General features: G+C 43.7%; 1 protein-coding gene across 1 annotated transcript; it reads left to right on the top strand.

Annotated features, from left to right (window-relative positions):
* Positions 1–1,252: 1,252 nt before the first annotated feature.
* LOC115777266 (P2Y purinoceptor 14-like) lies at positions 1,253–2,476 on the top strand. The gene is made up of 3 exons (XM_030725108.1): positions 1,253–1,360; positions 1,451–1,713; positions 1,791–2,476. Exons 1-3 carry the CDS (start codon positions 1,256–1,258, stop codon positions 2,467–2,469), a joined length of 1,047 nt encoding a protein of 348 aa, XP_030580968.1. The 5' UTR covers positions 1,253–1,255; the 3' UTR covers positions 2,470–2,476.
* Positions 2,477–15,153: the final 12,677 nt, after the last annotated feature.

A 15,153-nucleotide genomic window follows, 5' to 3' on the forward strand; every position in this document is an offset into this window, starting at 1 on the left:
GACCCCCCCCTCCCTGAGCCTGGTTCTGCTGGAGGTTTCTTCCTGTTAAAGGGAGTTTTTCCTTCCCACTGTCACCAAGTGCTGCTCATAGGGGGTCGTTTTGACTGTTGGGTTTTCTCTGTATTATTGTAGGGTTTTTACCCACAATACAAAGCACCTTGAGGAGACTTTTTGTTGGGATTTGGTGCTATATAAATAAAATTGAATTGAATTGAATTGAATTACCCACATGAACACTGAAGTCCCCAGGAAGACAATTGACTGTCCAATCAGGGGACCTTCCAACACTTGACCCAGGTCTCCAAGGAGCCCAGGTACTCTGATTTGTCATCTGGCACATATGTGGAAACTACAGTCAGGATCTGAAGGTGCAGGGAACATATATAATATGTTGTATATGTAACAATATACATACACCAAGGAAGGGTAATGCAAGTATACCCATCCTTGCCCACTGCTTCTCACTGAGGACAATCAAGATTGGAATACAGTCCAAGTGCTTTCCAGGAGACTAGATCCAAAACCTAAACTGTGTATTGAGGCAAGCATCACTATATGTAGCTGGTATCTTTGCCCTCACGCACTAGGTTAGGCTCCATCCCCACCACAGTGGTGGCATTCAGAGCCTCAGGAAGAATCAGTTTCACCAACTGGGGATCAGTCCACCAAATTGCATCGAAACTCCGTCCCCCTCCTGCACATCGTGGAGTGACATGCTGGCTAGCCCATGTTGCTATATTGGCCTGCAACCAACCGCACCACATAAGTTAGTGGCAGGGTGAGGCCCCAGTAACCCCAATCTGGGTGAACCTGAATTCTTATCAGATGATCTGTCCGTAGAGGTAATTTAGAATCACACTTAGTCTAGGCCCTCACTCAGGATCAATTTGTCTTGGGGAACCCTCCCAGAGGCAAATGGCACCTGGGATCACTAGGACACACAAGTCCTTCCACCATGATAAAGTGGTGCTTGTCCTGTTCTTCAAAGGAGAAAATCAGCACTCACCCTAAGCAGCTAACCTCAAAGCTCTGCTCAGCTTTTCAAATTTTCTTAAATTATAGGTAACAGCATTTAAGGCTAAAAACTTTGCCTTCAAGGCTACAAGGCTATATGGGTGCATCACAAATTGCATCCATCACAACAAACTAAAACAGTAAACTGGAGCATCCTTTTGAAGATGAAGATCATATTAATACACAGATTGTTTCAAAGAGGGACCTCTGTGACGTGGACTTATTTTTCACCTCCAGAAACATGGCTGACTCAACAAATGTGACTTCATCTTTCAACCAGACCTGTGATCTGGTTGTTCCATCAGTCAGTCCTTTCTTCATGGTGGTCTACAGTCTGGTGTTCCTGGTAAGTTTCAGATCTTCAGACTGTGTTAGAAGTTGGTTTAAGTTTCCCAGTGTAATCCTGTTCTCTCCATCCTCTCTGTGTCCCCTTCAGGTGGGTTTACTCCTCAATGGCTTCATCCTGAAGTTTCACTTCTGTGGAGCTCAGCAGCAGCAGCCATCAAGCAGCTTGATGGTCTACCTGAAGAACCTGACCGCTGCTGACTTCCTGCTCTGCCTCTGTCTGCCCCTCCGCATCACCAAGTATGCCACCAGCTCTGTCATCCTTCGGCAGCTCTACTGCAGCTTTGGAATTTCTTCCTTCTTCCTCAATATGCAAGCCAGTATCCTGTTCATGTGTTACATCGCTGCCAACAGGTGAGGAGCTTTAAATGATTTCACACTGCTGTTATTGACAGGGTTAAATCCAGACTGCTCCCTTTCTCTCTCTCCAGGTATCTGAAGATTGTCCATCATTCAGGAACTCACTTCCTCCAGACAGTACGAGCCGCACGCATCATCTCCGTGGTCACCTGGGTTACTGTCCTGGCTCCAATAATCACCTATACAATCCTGTTTTTCATCACTCAGCAACCTCTGACCTCTGACCCCGGTTGCTGTGATCCCCTCTTTAGTACATCAGTTAGACTGCTCTACAAAATCTTTCAGGCCTGCTCTGCCATCATCTTCCTGTTGATCCTCGTATCCCTGATCTTCTTCTACTACAGCACCTCCCGCAGGGTGTTGCAGGCACAGCAGAAGCAGCTGACCTCCTCCAGCTCCAAGAAGCTTGTGAAGTCTCACAGGAACATAATGATGCTTGTCAGCATCTTCTGTGTTTGCTTTATCCCCTATTACCTGGTTCGGCTTCCCTCGGTTCATTTGTGGGGCAGCAGATCTGTGCGTCAGGTGTTCTACTATTTGATGGATGCAACCACAGTAATGTCCGTTTTTAACGTCTGTCTCGACCCTTTTGTTTACTTTTTCTTCTGTAAGACTTTTCGGGACCATGTGAACCTGAGGGCAGCATCCAGGAGGACCCACATCCAGCAGACAAATGAAGATTGTGAGAGCAGCGAGAAGCAGCATGTTATTTTTACATCAAGACCAACAAGTCAAACCAATGTGCTGTAAGGAAAAGGCCAACATTTCAAATCACCCAGATTTGCTTTTGTTTTCAGTCAGATGAGTCCAGTGAAACCAGTGTCATGGATACCAAGTCTTTTAGAACCACAGAAGTTTCTGCAGAGATCAATACAAGCCTCTAGCTTTCAGTGTTAGTGGAGACTTGGAGACTTTTGGATGCTGAATGTGAAAGCACCAATCGTTCTGTCGCAGTCTTCAGCCAGCAGCAGGTGCTGCCATTCATAAAGTTCATTTCTATTTCTAAACATATTTCGGGTGTTTCCACTCATGTTTTGTCTCTCCAACAATGCTATTCCTCTCTCCTATAGCCTTGATTACAACTACATGCAAATGAGAGATTATGCAAATTAGGTTATTACTAGGGATGTGCCGATCCGATATTCAGTATCGGTATCATTCCGATCCTGGCCTAAAGTATTGGATTGGATATCAGAAAGAAATAAAAAAATGCAATCCGATCCGATGACCCACATTAGCTGCATTACAGTTCTCCGTAGTCATCTTCTTCTTGTGGGTCTGCGGTTGACCAAACCAGCTTAAAGCTGCATTACTGCCACCTACTGGAATGTTGCTGCGACGGATTCCCTTTGACACTGAGTGGATCATCACTGACATGTTTTTCCGCCTCCACCGCTCTCTGTGTGTTTGTGTGTTGTGCTCGCTGTGCTGAGAATCAGCTGTTATTTTTGTCTCTACTTCAGCTCCCGGACATACTGCTAGCGAGCGCGGCTATTAGCACTGGTGACCGTCCGGTACCGGAAGAACCCCTTCCCCGTCAAATTATTTTTTATACTTGAATCCCTGATTAGTGACTAAATATAGACCTGCAGTAGAAACGTATTTAGGAGAATGCTTGTGAATATAAAGCATTACAAGATTACGCTCACGCAGCCCCCAGTTTTTCAACATAAACACTGATGACGCAACAGCAGCGGTAATCAGCTGATTTACCTGCAGTCTGTCTGCACAAGGGCAAAGAGGCGGAGCCGGTGAGCTCAGGTGGAGCAGATGAAGCTTTTCCCTCTGTAACCTCCATTAAACCTTTACTGGGAAACAGCTGGAGGTCCTTCATCAACCACCTGATCAGTAAGTGAAGAAAAGATAACTTTGTAGCTGCTCCATCCACCCTGTTTGTTTCACACAGGGAAAAACTGCAGTACGGAAGTTAAAATATGTAGATGAACTGTTTATATGGAATAATTGATAGAATACTTGATTACTAAATTAAGAGATAGTTGCAGCCCTACTGAAATTTGCAACATACCATAAGCCAATGCATTACCTTCTCACATAGGAGCAACAGGATTCAGGTGATAGAGCGATTGTTGTAAGTAAGTAAAATTTATTTATATAGTGCTTTACACAGACAAAAAGTCACAAACTGCTGTACAATAATTAAAACACAATATCAAAAAAATCCAGATAAAACACCATGTTAAAAACATATTAATATTACCATATTAAAAGAAAAAGAATAAAAATAAAGTCAACAGAAAGTCTCGTTAAACAGAAAGGTTTTCAACTCTTTTTTTAAAAGACGCCACAGAGTCAGCTAAATGGAGCTGGAGTGGTAAACAGTTCCAGAGCTTTGGCGCCACTGCCTGAAAAGCTCTGTCCCGCTGGTCCTTAGTCTTGTATGTGGGACAACTAAAAGATTTTGATTTTGTTGTGTGAGAGACTGTTTACTTATGTAAAATGTATCCAGGCATTTGAAATCAATTGGTTTTTTTGTTGTTTTTTTTTGTTTTTAAAAAGATTGGATTTGTATTGGCAGATATCCAAATGTAAAGTATCGGTATCGGTATCGGACCTAAAAAAGTGGTATCATGCCATCCCTAGTTATTACATCATATAGTGACTTCTAGTGACTTTTAGTACAGCCAATAGCTACTTTCCTTACTGAGGAGTCAGCAACATTACAAGTGAATTCATCGATAACAGCTTAAGTGCTTCTGTTTTTAAAGGAAAAATCTAAAATGTACAATCTGTTTTTCTAATTTATTGATTTTCTCTCGTTGTAAAACAATTGTTGATTCCACCATTTTATTTGGCATTGTAGAAAATTGTTTCAATAAAGACAAAACAAATGTTGTGGTGTTGATATGTTCAAATCTTTGACTAGCACCACCTCAGACTGGGGTGGCGCCTGGAAAGTCCCACTCTTCAACCACCTGTGTACCATCAGACTGAAGAACTGTATTAAAGGGGCCACCATCTGGATTACGTCACACACAGGGGTGACTGTATGCACAGAATGTCATGGCGTGTGTGGGTGTGGGAAGTGTTGTGGGGGGGTTAGGACTGGGTTGTCACACCTGAAGTTTATCGGCTCATCAAGAATCCAGTATTTAACCTCCTGAGACCCTGAGGCCTCATATGGGGACATTACATTTTGGCTTTGCTGCACCTGATACTGCAGTCTGCTCAGTAGTGTTTTAGAGTTTGTTAAGCCATGTTGACTTGGCTAATTTATGCTGCAAATAATCCCATTTTTTCACAGAAGTATGTAACAACCATGTAACAAATTACAGCTTCCTGTTCAAAGAGGAAGCTTAGTTTATATAAATATCAGGTCCATCTTATCACAAATATCTAGGAGAATTTAAAAATGAATCACTAACAGGAGCTCAAGTGTCAGGAGGCTATGGACCAGTGGGACGCTTCACTCTTTGCCCTGGAATCTGCTGCCCACTCATTGTAGCCAGACTGCTTAGCTGAGTTACTGTTTCATACTTTTTGTAATTTTGGATTTCCCGCGTCTTGGTGTCAACTTTAGTTCCGGTATTGCAACCAATCTCTGTGCTTCCTCCTTTCCCTCAGGATGGGATTATCTCACCAGCTTCAGTCACCACAATTTGATGCTCCAACTCTGTGGAACAGTTTGGGGATGGCCCCTTCCTGTTCCAACATGACTGCACACCAGTGCACAAAGCAGCTCCATAAAGACATGGATGAGCCAGTTTGGTGTGGAAGAACTTGACTGGCCTGCACAGAGTCCTGACCTTAGCCTGATAGAACACCTTTGGGATGGATTAGAGCGGAGACTGTGAGCCAGGCCTTCTCTCCAACAGTTCTTCTCTTGTTTACAGTACATTCTACTCCAAATGCAACTTTATTGAAAATATCTGATCTTTAACATAACTGAACATAAAAAAATTCAATTAATACTTTTAAATTAGTCACTGACTAGCACTGAGTTGTCCCATTGCTAAGCCAAGGAGGCACCATGGAAAGACCTGGGCTCTGGCCATGGGACCAGAACAGCTTGGCACAGATGACCAACATACGTCTTCATCACCAGAGGAGTGCCATTCAAGTTCCACGAGGAACCCTAGGAAAGAGCAGAAGACCATAATCTGACCTGTATCTTTAACATAGCAGAATGCACATTGCCCCCATGGATGACCTGCATAAGGTTAGGTATAAACAGCCCATTCATAGTGAGGTGCCAGTGGGACCAGGTACTAGTACCTGTTACCAGTACCTGTTACAAGTACCTGTTACTAGTACCTGGTAGACAACTGAACATATATCTGCAATTTTATCTTAGAGGTAGATGAGCTGCCCTTCATCAACCTGATGGTCACAACACAACATCACAATTTAGCGGTGATGACATCACATACAGTGACCTCTAAATATTACATCACCAACAGCAGCCAATCAAACAGAGCAGAGGTGTTGTTCCATGCTGTGTGTGCATGTCTAAAATGTTTGATTATTAATGCACCTGTGAGGGTCTTTGAATGATCCAGACTCCATGAAGCTGCCTCACTAAGGCCTGTGTCAGTATTTTATCCAATAGCAGTGGCCTGTGGTTTCAACAGATCGCAGAGCATGCTGGGTCTTGTAGGATGTTCATCCTCTGAGCAACAGAGAGCAGCACTGCCCTGTTTTCATGGTTAGAAACCACAAACTGCACACATGACCTAGTTTTGAACCTTTCTGCCTTCCACCTCACACCAACATGTAGCTTAAACTATATTTATATCTGCTGTCTTTCAGCTGCTTCAGCAGACCCGTCGCTATGGGCGGGCCCTAGGGGGCCGTGCCCGCCCACTGATACGCTTGGGCCCGCCCTGGCCCGCCCACCCACCCAAGCCAAATCACTAATCAAGCTAATAATAGTGGTGCCCCCCTGGTGGATTTCATAAGCCCCCCTTAAGACTGAGATCTGGCGACGGGACTGTGCTTCAGTGATACAGTTTTCCAGAACTCAGAGTTGATGAATGATCAGCCTGTAGATGTTATGTGTTTGTAGATGAGTGCTGCTCTCTATGAGCTGAACTGTGTGGTTTTCAGCTGGTGGTTAATCTGTGTAACAGACACTAACAGCTCTGTGGGCGTCCAGCTTCCTGTTTCTGAGGAAAACACTCCAGCTGCTTCAATCCAGCTGCAGGGCTGTAATGTTTAACACACAGTCAATGTAAAACTATCAGGAGTTTGTTCAAATCTGATCATGTTTCAGGTTCATGGAGTTCCTCAGGTGTATCTTGTGGTGCATCCTGACATGTTGATCAGCTGATGCGTTCATCTGGTGGTTTCAGCGTGCTGTGAAGCAGCTCAGCAGTCGCTCACTGCTCTGCTTCAGATGAACCTCCTTCATCTCCATCAGGAGTGTTTTGAGCTTTCACAGCAGTGATCTTCTTCAAGAGGAGGAAACCATCAGAGTATGAGCTGTGTGTCAGTACTTGTAGCTCTCTGCAGCAATAATGTGATGAGTGCAGCCTGTTATCCTCTGGTGTGCACTTCATTTTGGACCTAGACATCATCTCACTGTATGTTGCTGTTGCTTCTCTGTATCTATGTGTACTCACCTTCCTTGGCACTCAACACTCACTTATATCATCTCATTATCTCATTGTACATCCTGTATAATGACAATAAAGGCATTCTACTCTATTCTATTCTATATGAGGATTATAATGATGCACTTCCTGCAGCCATGCACACAGAGAGTTTTTAATACCTCCTGTAATGTAGTGACCCACAAACATTGGGTCAGGCCTGAGGAACCTGCTGCTATCATGGCTCTTATGCTGGAGTATAAGAAGTTAGTGTCATGTACTGTTGTATTTGTTGAGACCCATACCTACCACATTGTTCTGAATGTACATATGTTTGACAGTTCAAACTGGAATATTTCCATGTTTTGCTGTAGATTGGATCCAATAAAAAACCCTATTCCACTCTTAGGAGGACATGTGTGGATCGGGCTTAACAGAAAAACTTATCACACACACACACAAGTGTCATAAAACCTATAAGACCTTTGGGTGGGACCCTCCACTAAAGTCACAACCACCTCCATCTTTTCTTAAAACGTGACAGTTCAGACGGTCGTAAACAAAACGGTCGTTGAATCAGCTGTTAGGACATCGCTGCAGCCGTTTCCCTGCTTCACCCCAAAAATCTTGTTGTCCATACACAGATTAGCTGATGCCAAACGATATAAGACACGATCATATTGTGTTACTGTATCTGTCTCTTTAACCTTTGTTTACAAAACAGCACACATAAAGTGTGTTGTGTGCTACAGCAGCACTTTTTGCCACCCACACACACACACACTCAGGTTGTCTATATTTAATCAGACTAAACACAACTTAGTTTGGTTTCACTATAGTGGACTGAAGTATTTTCATAGTATCATATCACTGTTTGTTGTTGTTGTTGATGGTGTTGTTGTTGGTCAAAGGCTGCAACAAGATGTTTTTAAAATAAAAGTTTGTAATGCAGTACTGGTGAGACAGCTGCAGTTTTATACACAAATCTGCACCTGTCAAAGTATTGATCAGACATTCAGTGGTTCATTTAGTTATGATTCACCCACAAAGATCAAAACATGAGGTATTTATACATATATTTTTGTATTTTTGGCTTTAGTGGGAAGAAACCTATTTCTTTGGATATAATAAAAAGCTGCTATAGCTGCATTCATGAGCAAAATAAAACCGTGTGGTTAAAACATTAGTTTATCTGCAACAAAATAAAATGAAACATCAGGCTGTAGGTTTAAATCAAACACAGGACTGTTGGTGTGGGATGTGGTGGGGCAGTATTGGGCTGATGGGGTGAGAAGTGCTGTTGTAAGTCTGTTGGGTGTGATTACATAATAGGGGGATGTTACAACATGTGGGCTACTGTGGGTGTTGTTAGGGCTTGGGTGGGGGGTGGTTGTTGATCTGGGTGGATGAGGTTTTCTGAGTTATCTCCTTCTCCAGTCTGTGAGATTTTCCATTGCTTAGAGTCTGTTTTTGCTTAATCTGTAGCACACAGCACACTTTCTGTGTACTGTTTTTGTAAACAAAGGTCAAAGAGACAGATACAATAACACAATATGATTGTGTCTTATATCGTTTGGCATCAGCTAATCTGTGTATGGACAACAAGACTTAGGAAACGTGAATAAAATTACACGTGTTGTAATTTGCCCGTCTTTGCTAGGTTACATCTCGCCTCTAACCAGGGGCGGACTGGCATACATTACTACCGGGGATTTCCCCGGTGGGCCGATGGGTTAGTGGGCCGCCGGCTGTTTAACTCAGTCCGTGGAGGAGCCATTGCCGCGCACTGCGGCCCCGGCCCATAGTCACGCTGCTGTTTAACGGTGCCTATTACCTCTCCCCCGCTCCAGTCAGGCAAATCTGCTTAGCGCGTGGCCGCGGAATGAGCCTGTAAACACATGAACGAGCATGCCGGCCAGCTGATGCGGGCTGACGGCATGCAGCGGAGATCAGAAAAAAAAACAAAAAACTTGTCCCAGAAAATCCGGGCCGGACTACGAAAACATACAGCAGCTGTGTCACTTATTAATACAAGTAGTCACGAACTGGAAAAGCCTTGTCCATACTAATGCCACATTAATTACATCTCCCTGTTTGTATCCCATGAGTGACAAGTCAAGAGAGAGACGCCAGTTGCACACTGACACTGCTAAGGGGGTCTAACTCATCATGGGATCCCTCCGCGACACTGTTGACACTACTGAAACGTGAAAAAATAAGTCCGCATTGCCATAAAGATGCACTAATACCAGCTACTAATATCATTAATTATTGCTTTTGTATTAGTATTATTACTGGTTGTGTAGTTGTTTTTTAGGCCTATTAATTCAATTAACAATTACTAATTATTTATAGGCTGAAAGTGAATCTGATGATTCTACAGAGAGAGATGTGACTCAAGAGGAAGGCCTAGATGCCCATCAATCAGAGATTGAGTATTTCACCAGACCCAAACCAGAGACAGTAGACCTTTTTCCTCTTTCACAACAGCACCTTGAGGCTTTCATGCTCATGGCTACTCAGACAGATGTCTTAAAGATGCTGGAGAGTGATAAAATTATAGATGGTGTAGCAGAAAAGAGTCGGTTGCTGCAGAGGTTACTCACTGAGTGAACAATGTAGGTTTCAGTAGCTTTCCAGTTGTTTTTCCCCTGTATTTTGTCAGGGTCGAATTGTTAAGTTTGTTAGTTATTTTGTTACGCCATATTATTGTATTATTGTAGTCATATTATTGCTGGAAGTAATATTGTCCATATGACAATAAAAGTCATATACACTACGTGCCACGTATAGATTCATATACAGTATACACACACACACACACACACACACACATATAGATATATATATATATATATATATAGTGGGCCAGTCTGTCAGGAACTCCCGGGCCACTTTTTCTCCCCAGTCCGCCCCTGCCTCTAACTCTATGCTGTGTTTTTAAAACACGGTCGCGGGGGTGTGACGTTATAACTGTGCGCAGGTGCTGTGTGAGTCTTAGACTGCGAGTGCAGACTCAAACACTCAGGCTGTTGTTACAAAGGTCAAGTCTGTAATCAGTTTGGCATTTTTACATCGACAGAGATGTTCTTCATCTATTTGGGCTCATAAAGTAGTGCAGACAGACTCGGCCCGCTCTCTTCTTTCAGCTCTTTAAACGACTCACACTGTGAGAACAGGGATAGGTTTCTTTATTGGATCCTCTCTACAGCAAAACATGGAAATATTCCAGTTTGAACTGTCAAACATATGTACATTCAGAACAATGTGTTAGGTATGGGGCTCAACATATACAACAGTACATGACACAAACTTATTATACTCCAGCATAAGAGCCATGACAGCAGTATTAAAAACTCTCTGTGTGCATCAGACTATTGTCTGCTCTATTGTGAAATGAGTGATTTGTGGCTCTAATGAGCAAAAATGTTTCATTCATTTCATGTCATTCATTGTACCACAGAAACTGTGTTAATGAAAACAGTATGGTCAGTGTGTCATTTAGGCTTCCAAACAAAAGGGTTTTATTAAAGCAAACACATCAAGGCTGAGAAGAAGATCAGACTCAGTTTTAGTGTGGAGCAGAAAGTATTTTAAGCTGTGATGTTTCCACTGCATCTTATAAGAAATATAAGAAATTTTTATGTGTATCAAGCTTGGATCTTCGCAGGGGAAATATAGCAAAATTAACACAGTATAGGTTTTGTTGCTGTGTGAGACTTAGGCCACATCTCTTAAGGAAGTGCATCATTATAATACTTATATGCCACCAAAGGCTGCTGGCCTAGTCTGGCTAACAAGCAATTCTTTGGCTTTATCTTCTAACTGTGGATTTTCCTTAGTCATTCCCGGCCTACCCCAGGACATCTCAATGCTACGCCTCATCCATGATTACTCTCCTGGTTCTGTCTCCACTGATGCTGCTGCGTTGATCTGCTGCTGGATGCCTGCTCCCCTGCAGCTCCATCAGCTAGCCGGTATTCCTCCTCAGCAGACGTGGCACTCCTAAAATACACAACACCTGTCCTGGCAGCTCATGCCAGATTTCTTCACTGTCATTAAGTTCTTGCTGCGGTTTGTCTGTTGGCAGCGTGGTACTCCCTCTGCACTGCTGGACAGGCAGTCAGTCGGCAACAGCAACATCATAAATGTAACAGGACTGAGACCACTTGATTACACCAGCAGCAATATTCCCTCCACACCTGTCCCAGAACCAGCTGTCAACAGTGCTTCTGTCACCCTGTTGAATCCTGAACAATAAAGCAAAATGAATGCATGATTTAACATGGGTTTCCTTTGTCTAATACAGATATGGCAAAAAGTTTGTGTCACTCAGCCAGGTCTCTCCACCACACTTTGTGCACATTCAGCAGCCTCGCTCCAAGGGTCGTGGCGGTGCTGTCATACAGTGAGCCGACATCCTGGTTAAAGTGCTATCACTACCCAGTGTCACCTGTTTTAGTGCCTTGTTGTCATCTCTTTCAGGGTCCACACAGCTCCAGGTTCTCCTTATCGACCCCCTCCATGTCTGAGCTGTGTGAGCTTCTGTCTGCTCCGTGTGTCCATCCACACTCAGTGATTTCAGCATTCATGTCTAACAGCTATTTGTTCACTAGTAAATTTATGCCACTGTTGGGCAGTCTCAGTTTTTTGCTAAACATCCCACACTGGATCTGGCATGCTCCCCCAGCATGACTCCCTCCACTCTGAAGTTCCTGGTCCGTGCTGTCTCCGACCAAATTGCTCATACAGGAGCATCAAGACTTTCAGTGCATCAGCCCTATAACCTGATAGCAGCCCATTAAGGCTCAGATTCGCCCAGCACCATGGTAGATGGGCTTGTTGGCCATTTTATCTTTACTGCATCCAGCATCTCCAACTCCTGTGAGGTCTATGAAGATCATATGAGGCCCTGTAAAGCAGCTTCTCTCAGGTTATTACCTGGCTACTTTGCCCCCTTGATCCACCTCACCTTCAGGTGCCCTGAAGCAACTTCTGGCACCTGTGCATCTGTTTCAGGACTTCAACTGTCTGCATGAAATTAAAACCTGGATTTCATCTAAGTTACTGAAGTTCAACAGTAACAGAGCAGAGCTCTCTGCTTGAGTTCTCCCCCAAGGAACTACTCCAGAAGACTGGCCTCCTACTCACTGATATTCCTGGCCAGAAGTCTGTCTTCACTCTCATCAACACACCAGAGAAAATGATGGATTTCATTGAAAATTTGACTAAAAAACATAACACAGGCTGTTGGCTCTAAACTGGCTATAAATACTACCCAGTGTAACCTGCTGCTGAGGCACAATCTATAATAATATCACATACTAACCACCTCCTATTACCAGTGTTAATTCACTTTGTATATAAATAAATACATTTATGTGAATATTTAACTATCTATATTTGTGAGTAACATCAGTTGAGGTACAGGTACAGTTGAGGGGCTTTCCTCCTGAAGTCAGTGATGATCTCTGTAGTCTTTTCTATGCTGAGGATGAGGTTGTTTTCCTCTCCATAAGAAAGTGTGCTGTTGACCACCGCCCTGTACCCGGTCTCGTCCCCACCCTTGATGAGGCCCAGGAGGTGGTGTCATCAGCGTATTTGATGATGATGGTGTTATCCATGTTGGATACACAGTCGTGGGTGTACGGAGTGAAGAGTTTGGGGCTGAGGCAGCAGCCTTGTGGTGATCCGGTGCTGATTGTGAGCTCAGCAGAGACCCTTCCTCCCATCCGTAGAGCCTCATCCACTGATCTGTTTGGACGATAGGCAAACTGAAGAGGGTCCACAGTTTCTGGCACCATGGAGTTTGAACACCAGCTTTTCCAGACATGTCAGGGCAACTGGTGTGAGCACCACTGGTCTGAAGTTTCCAGGGTGGATGAATGTGCTTTCTCAGGTACGGGAATGATGGTGGAGGATTTGGGACTGTAGCCTGTGCTAGAACATACTTGTGTACACACCTGCCAGGTGTTCTGCACAGGCCTTTAGCTGCTTTCTGGGGTTCACCTGTTTCAGAGCCCTGAGTGTGTGACACCTGAATGACTCATCGGGGTTACAGAAAGCAGCTGCACAATTTTAATATTGGACTATGGAACCATTACAGTTACCAGCTACATTAAAAATGTGCATTTTAAACTTCACTAAAGTTCCTGTCTCATAAATATAATTCTAACTTTGCACCAAACCAAACAGTCTGAGATTCAGTTGTGAGATTTAATCCCGTGTAGACCTTTGCCATCACAGTCATCAGTGACCAACACCAATATCACTTCCCTCTTTGGTGCTTTTTCTAACCCTGAACTCAGCCCGCTTCCTCCAAACCAGATTCACACTTCAAACTGACACACGCAGAGTTTAGTTTAATTTACAGTTTTCAGAGCACTCACACATTAGATCAGCCATCACTGGATGGTCAATGTTTGTATAAAACAAGAAAATAGAAACACTTTAACTGCCTTCATCATTTAAATAGACAGGACAGCATTAGAGCTTTGCATGAATTCACAGTTGAAGTACATTGAAATGAGCCATGAGTGTTTTCTGTATCTCAGAGTGTCCTTTAACAACAGTAACACATCTCTGTGTTTTATGTGTTTGTTTGTTGTGCATTCAAAACCACAGCGGCTACTTCCTCCTGTTCTCTGTGCTGATGCTAAGCAACGGTGAGATTTGTCTTTGCAGTGCTAATAACGGTGTGTGCACAGAGACACACTGAACATTCAAAGTTACACCAGCAGTGGGAAAACTTCTGTTACTCGAGTAAAAGTATCAACAGGAGCATTTTATCGTCCTCCATCACAAATAAAGGTTCCAAAATTAAATTAGTAAAAGTATCTAATCAGCAGAATGATCAAAGTCCACGTTCTGGCTATAACTGATATCTGATTCTATCTGACCTTTGCACCTGTTATGTGCTCATCATTATCAACTTCTCAAAGGGAAACACACAACAAAAGTGACATCACAGTTACTGGTGTGTGTCAGGCTTTGGCGTTATGGCTTACACAAAGCTAGAGGTAAGTAAGGAGGAGGTGAAGACAACGATGACACAGCTGAAGAATGACAAGGAATTTGGTCCTGGTGACATACTTTTGTGTGTGTGTGTGTATATATAAGATTTTCCCACTCACCCTGCGAGCAGACTTTATTCTCCAAGCTCGGGTCCTCTACCAGAAACCTGGGAGCTTGAGGGTCCTGCAGCATCTTAGCTGATCCCAGTATTGCGCTCTTCTGGACAGAGATCTCGGATGTCGTTCCTGGAATCTGCTGGAGCCACTCTCCCAGTTTGGGGGTCACTGAACGAGTGTTACCATGGGGACCACTGTTACCTTCATCTTCCTCATCCTCTCCAGCTCCTCTCTCAAGCTTCTCGTGTTCCTCATGTTCTTCCTGATGTTTCTATTGCTTGGGATTGCTACATCTATCACTCTGGCTTTCTTCCTTTGCTTGTCCACCACCAGCATTACTACTACTAGTACAACTGTCTGGTTGGTTAGCCATCACCAGTTTGTCCATCTGTATCTAGAAGTTCCACAGGATCTTAGCTCGGTCATTCTCGACCACCTTCAGGAAAGAATTTCATTTTGACATCAGGTCATACTCTGCACAGATGTTCCTGTATACTATGCCGGCCACTTGGTTATGGTGTTCCATGTATGCCCTGCCTGCTAGCATCTTGCACCCTGCTGTTATGTGCTGGATTGTCTCAGGAGCATCTCTACACAGCCTGCACCTGGGGTCCTGCCTGGTGTAGACCCCAGCTTCTATTGATCTTGTACTCAGAGCTTGTTCCTGTGCTGCCATGATTAGTGTCTCTGTGCTGTCTGTCAGTCCACACTGTAAACCCGGATAAGTTGAATCTACTTAAAAAATCCAAGGTAAC

Source organism: Archocentrus centrarchus, unplaced genomic scaffold (genome assembly GCF_007364275.1).
Source record: "Archocentrus centrarchus isolate MPI-CPG fArcCen1 unplaced genomic scaffold, fArcCen1 scaffold_45_ctg1, whole genome shotgun sequence".
Lineage (NCBI taxonomy): Eukaryota > Metazoa > Chordata > Actinopteri > Cichliformes > Cichlidae > Archocentrus > Archocentrus centrarchus.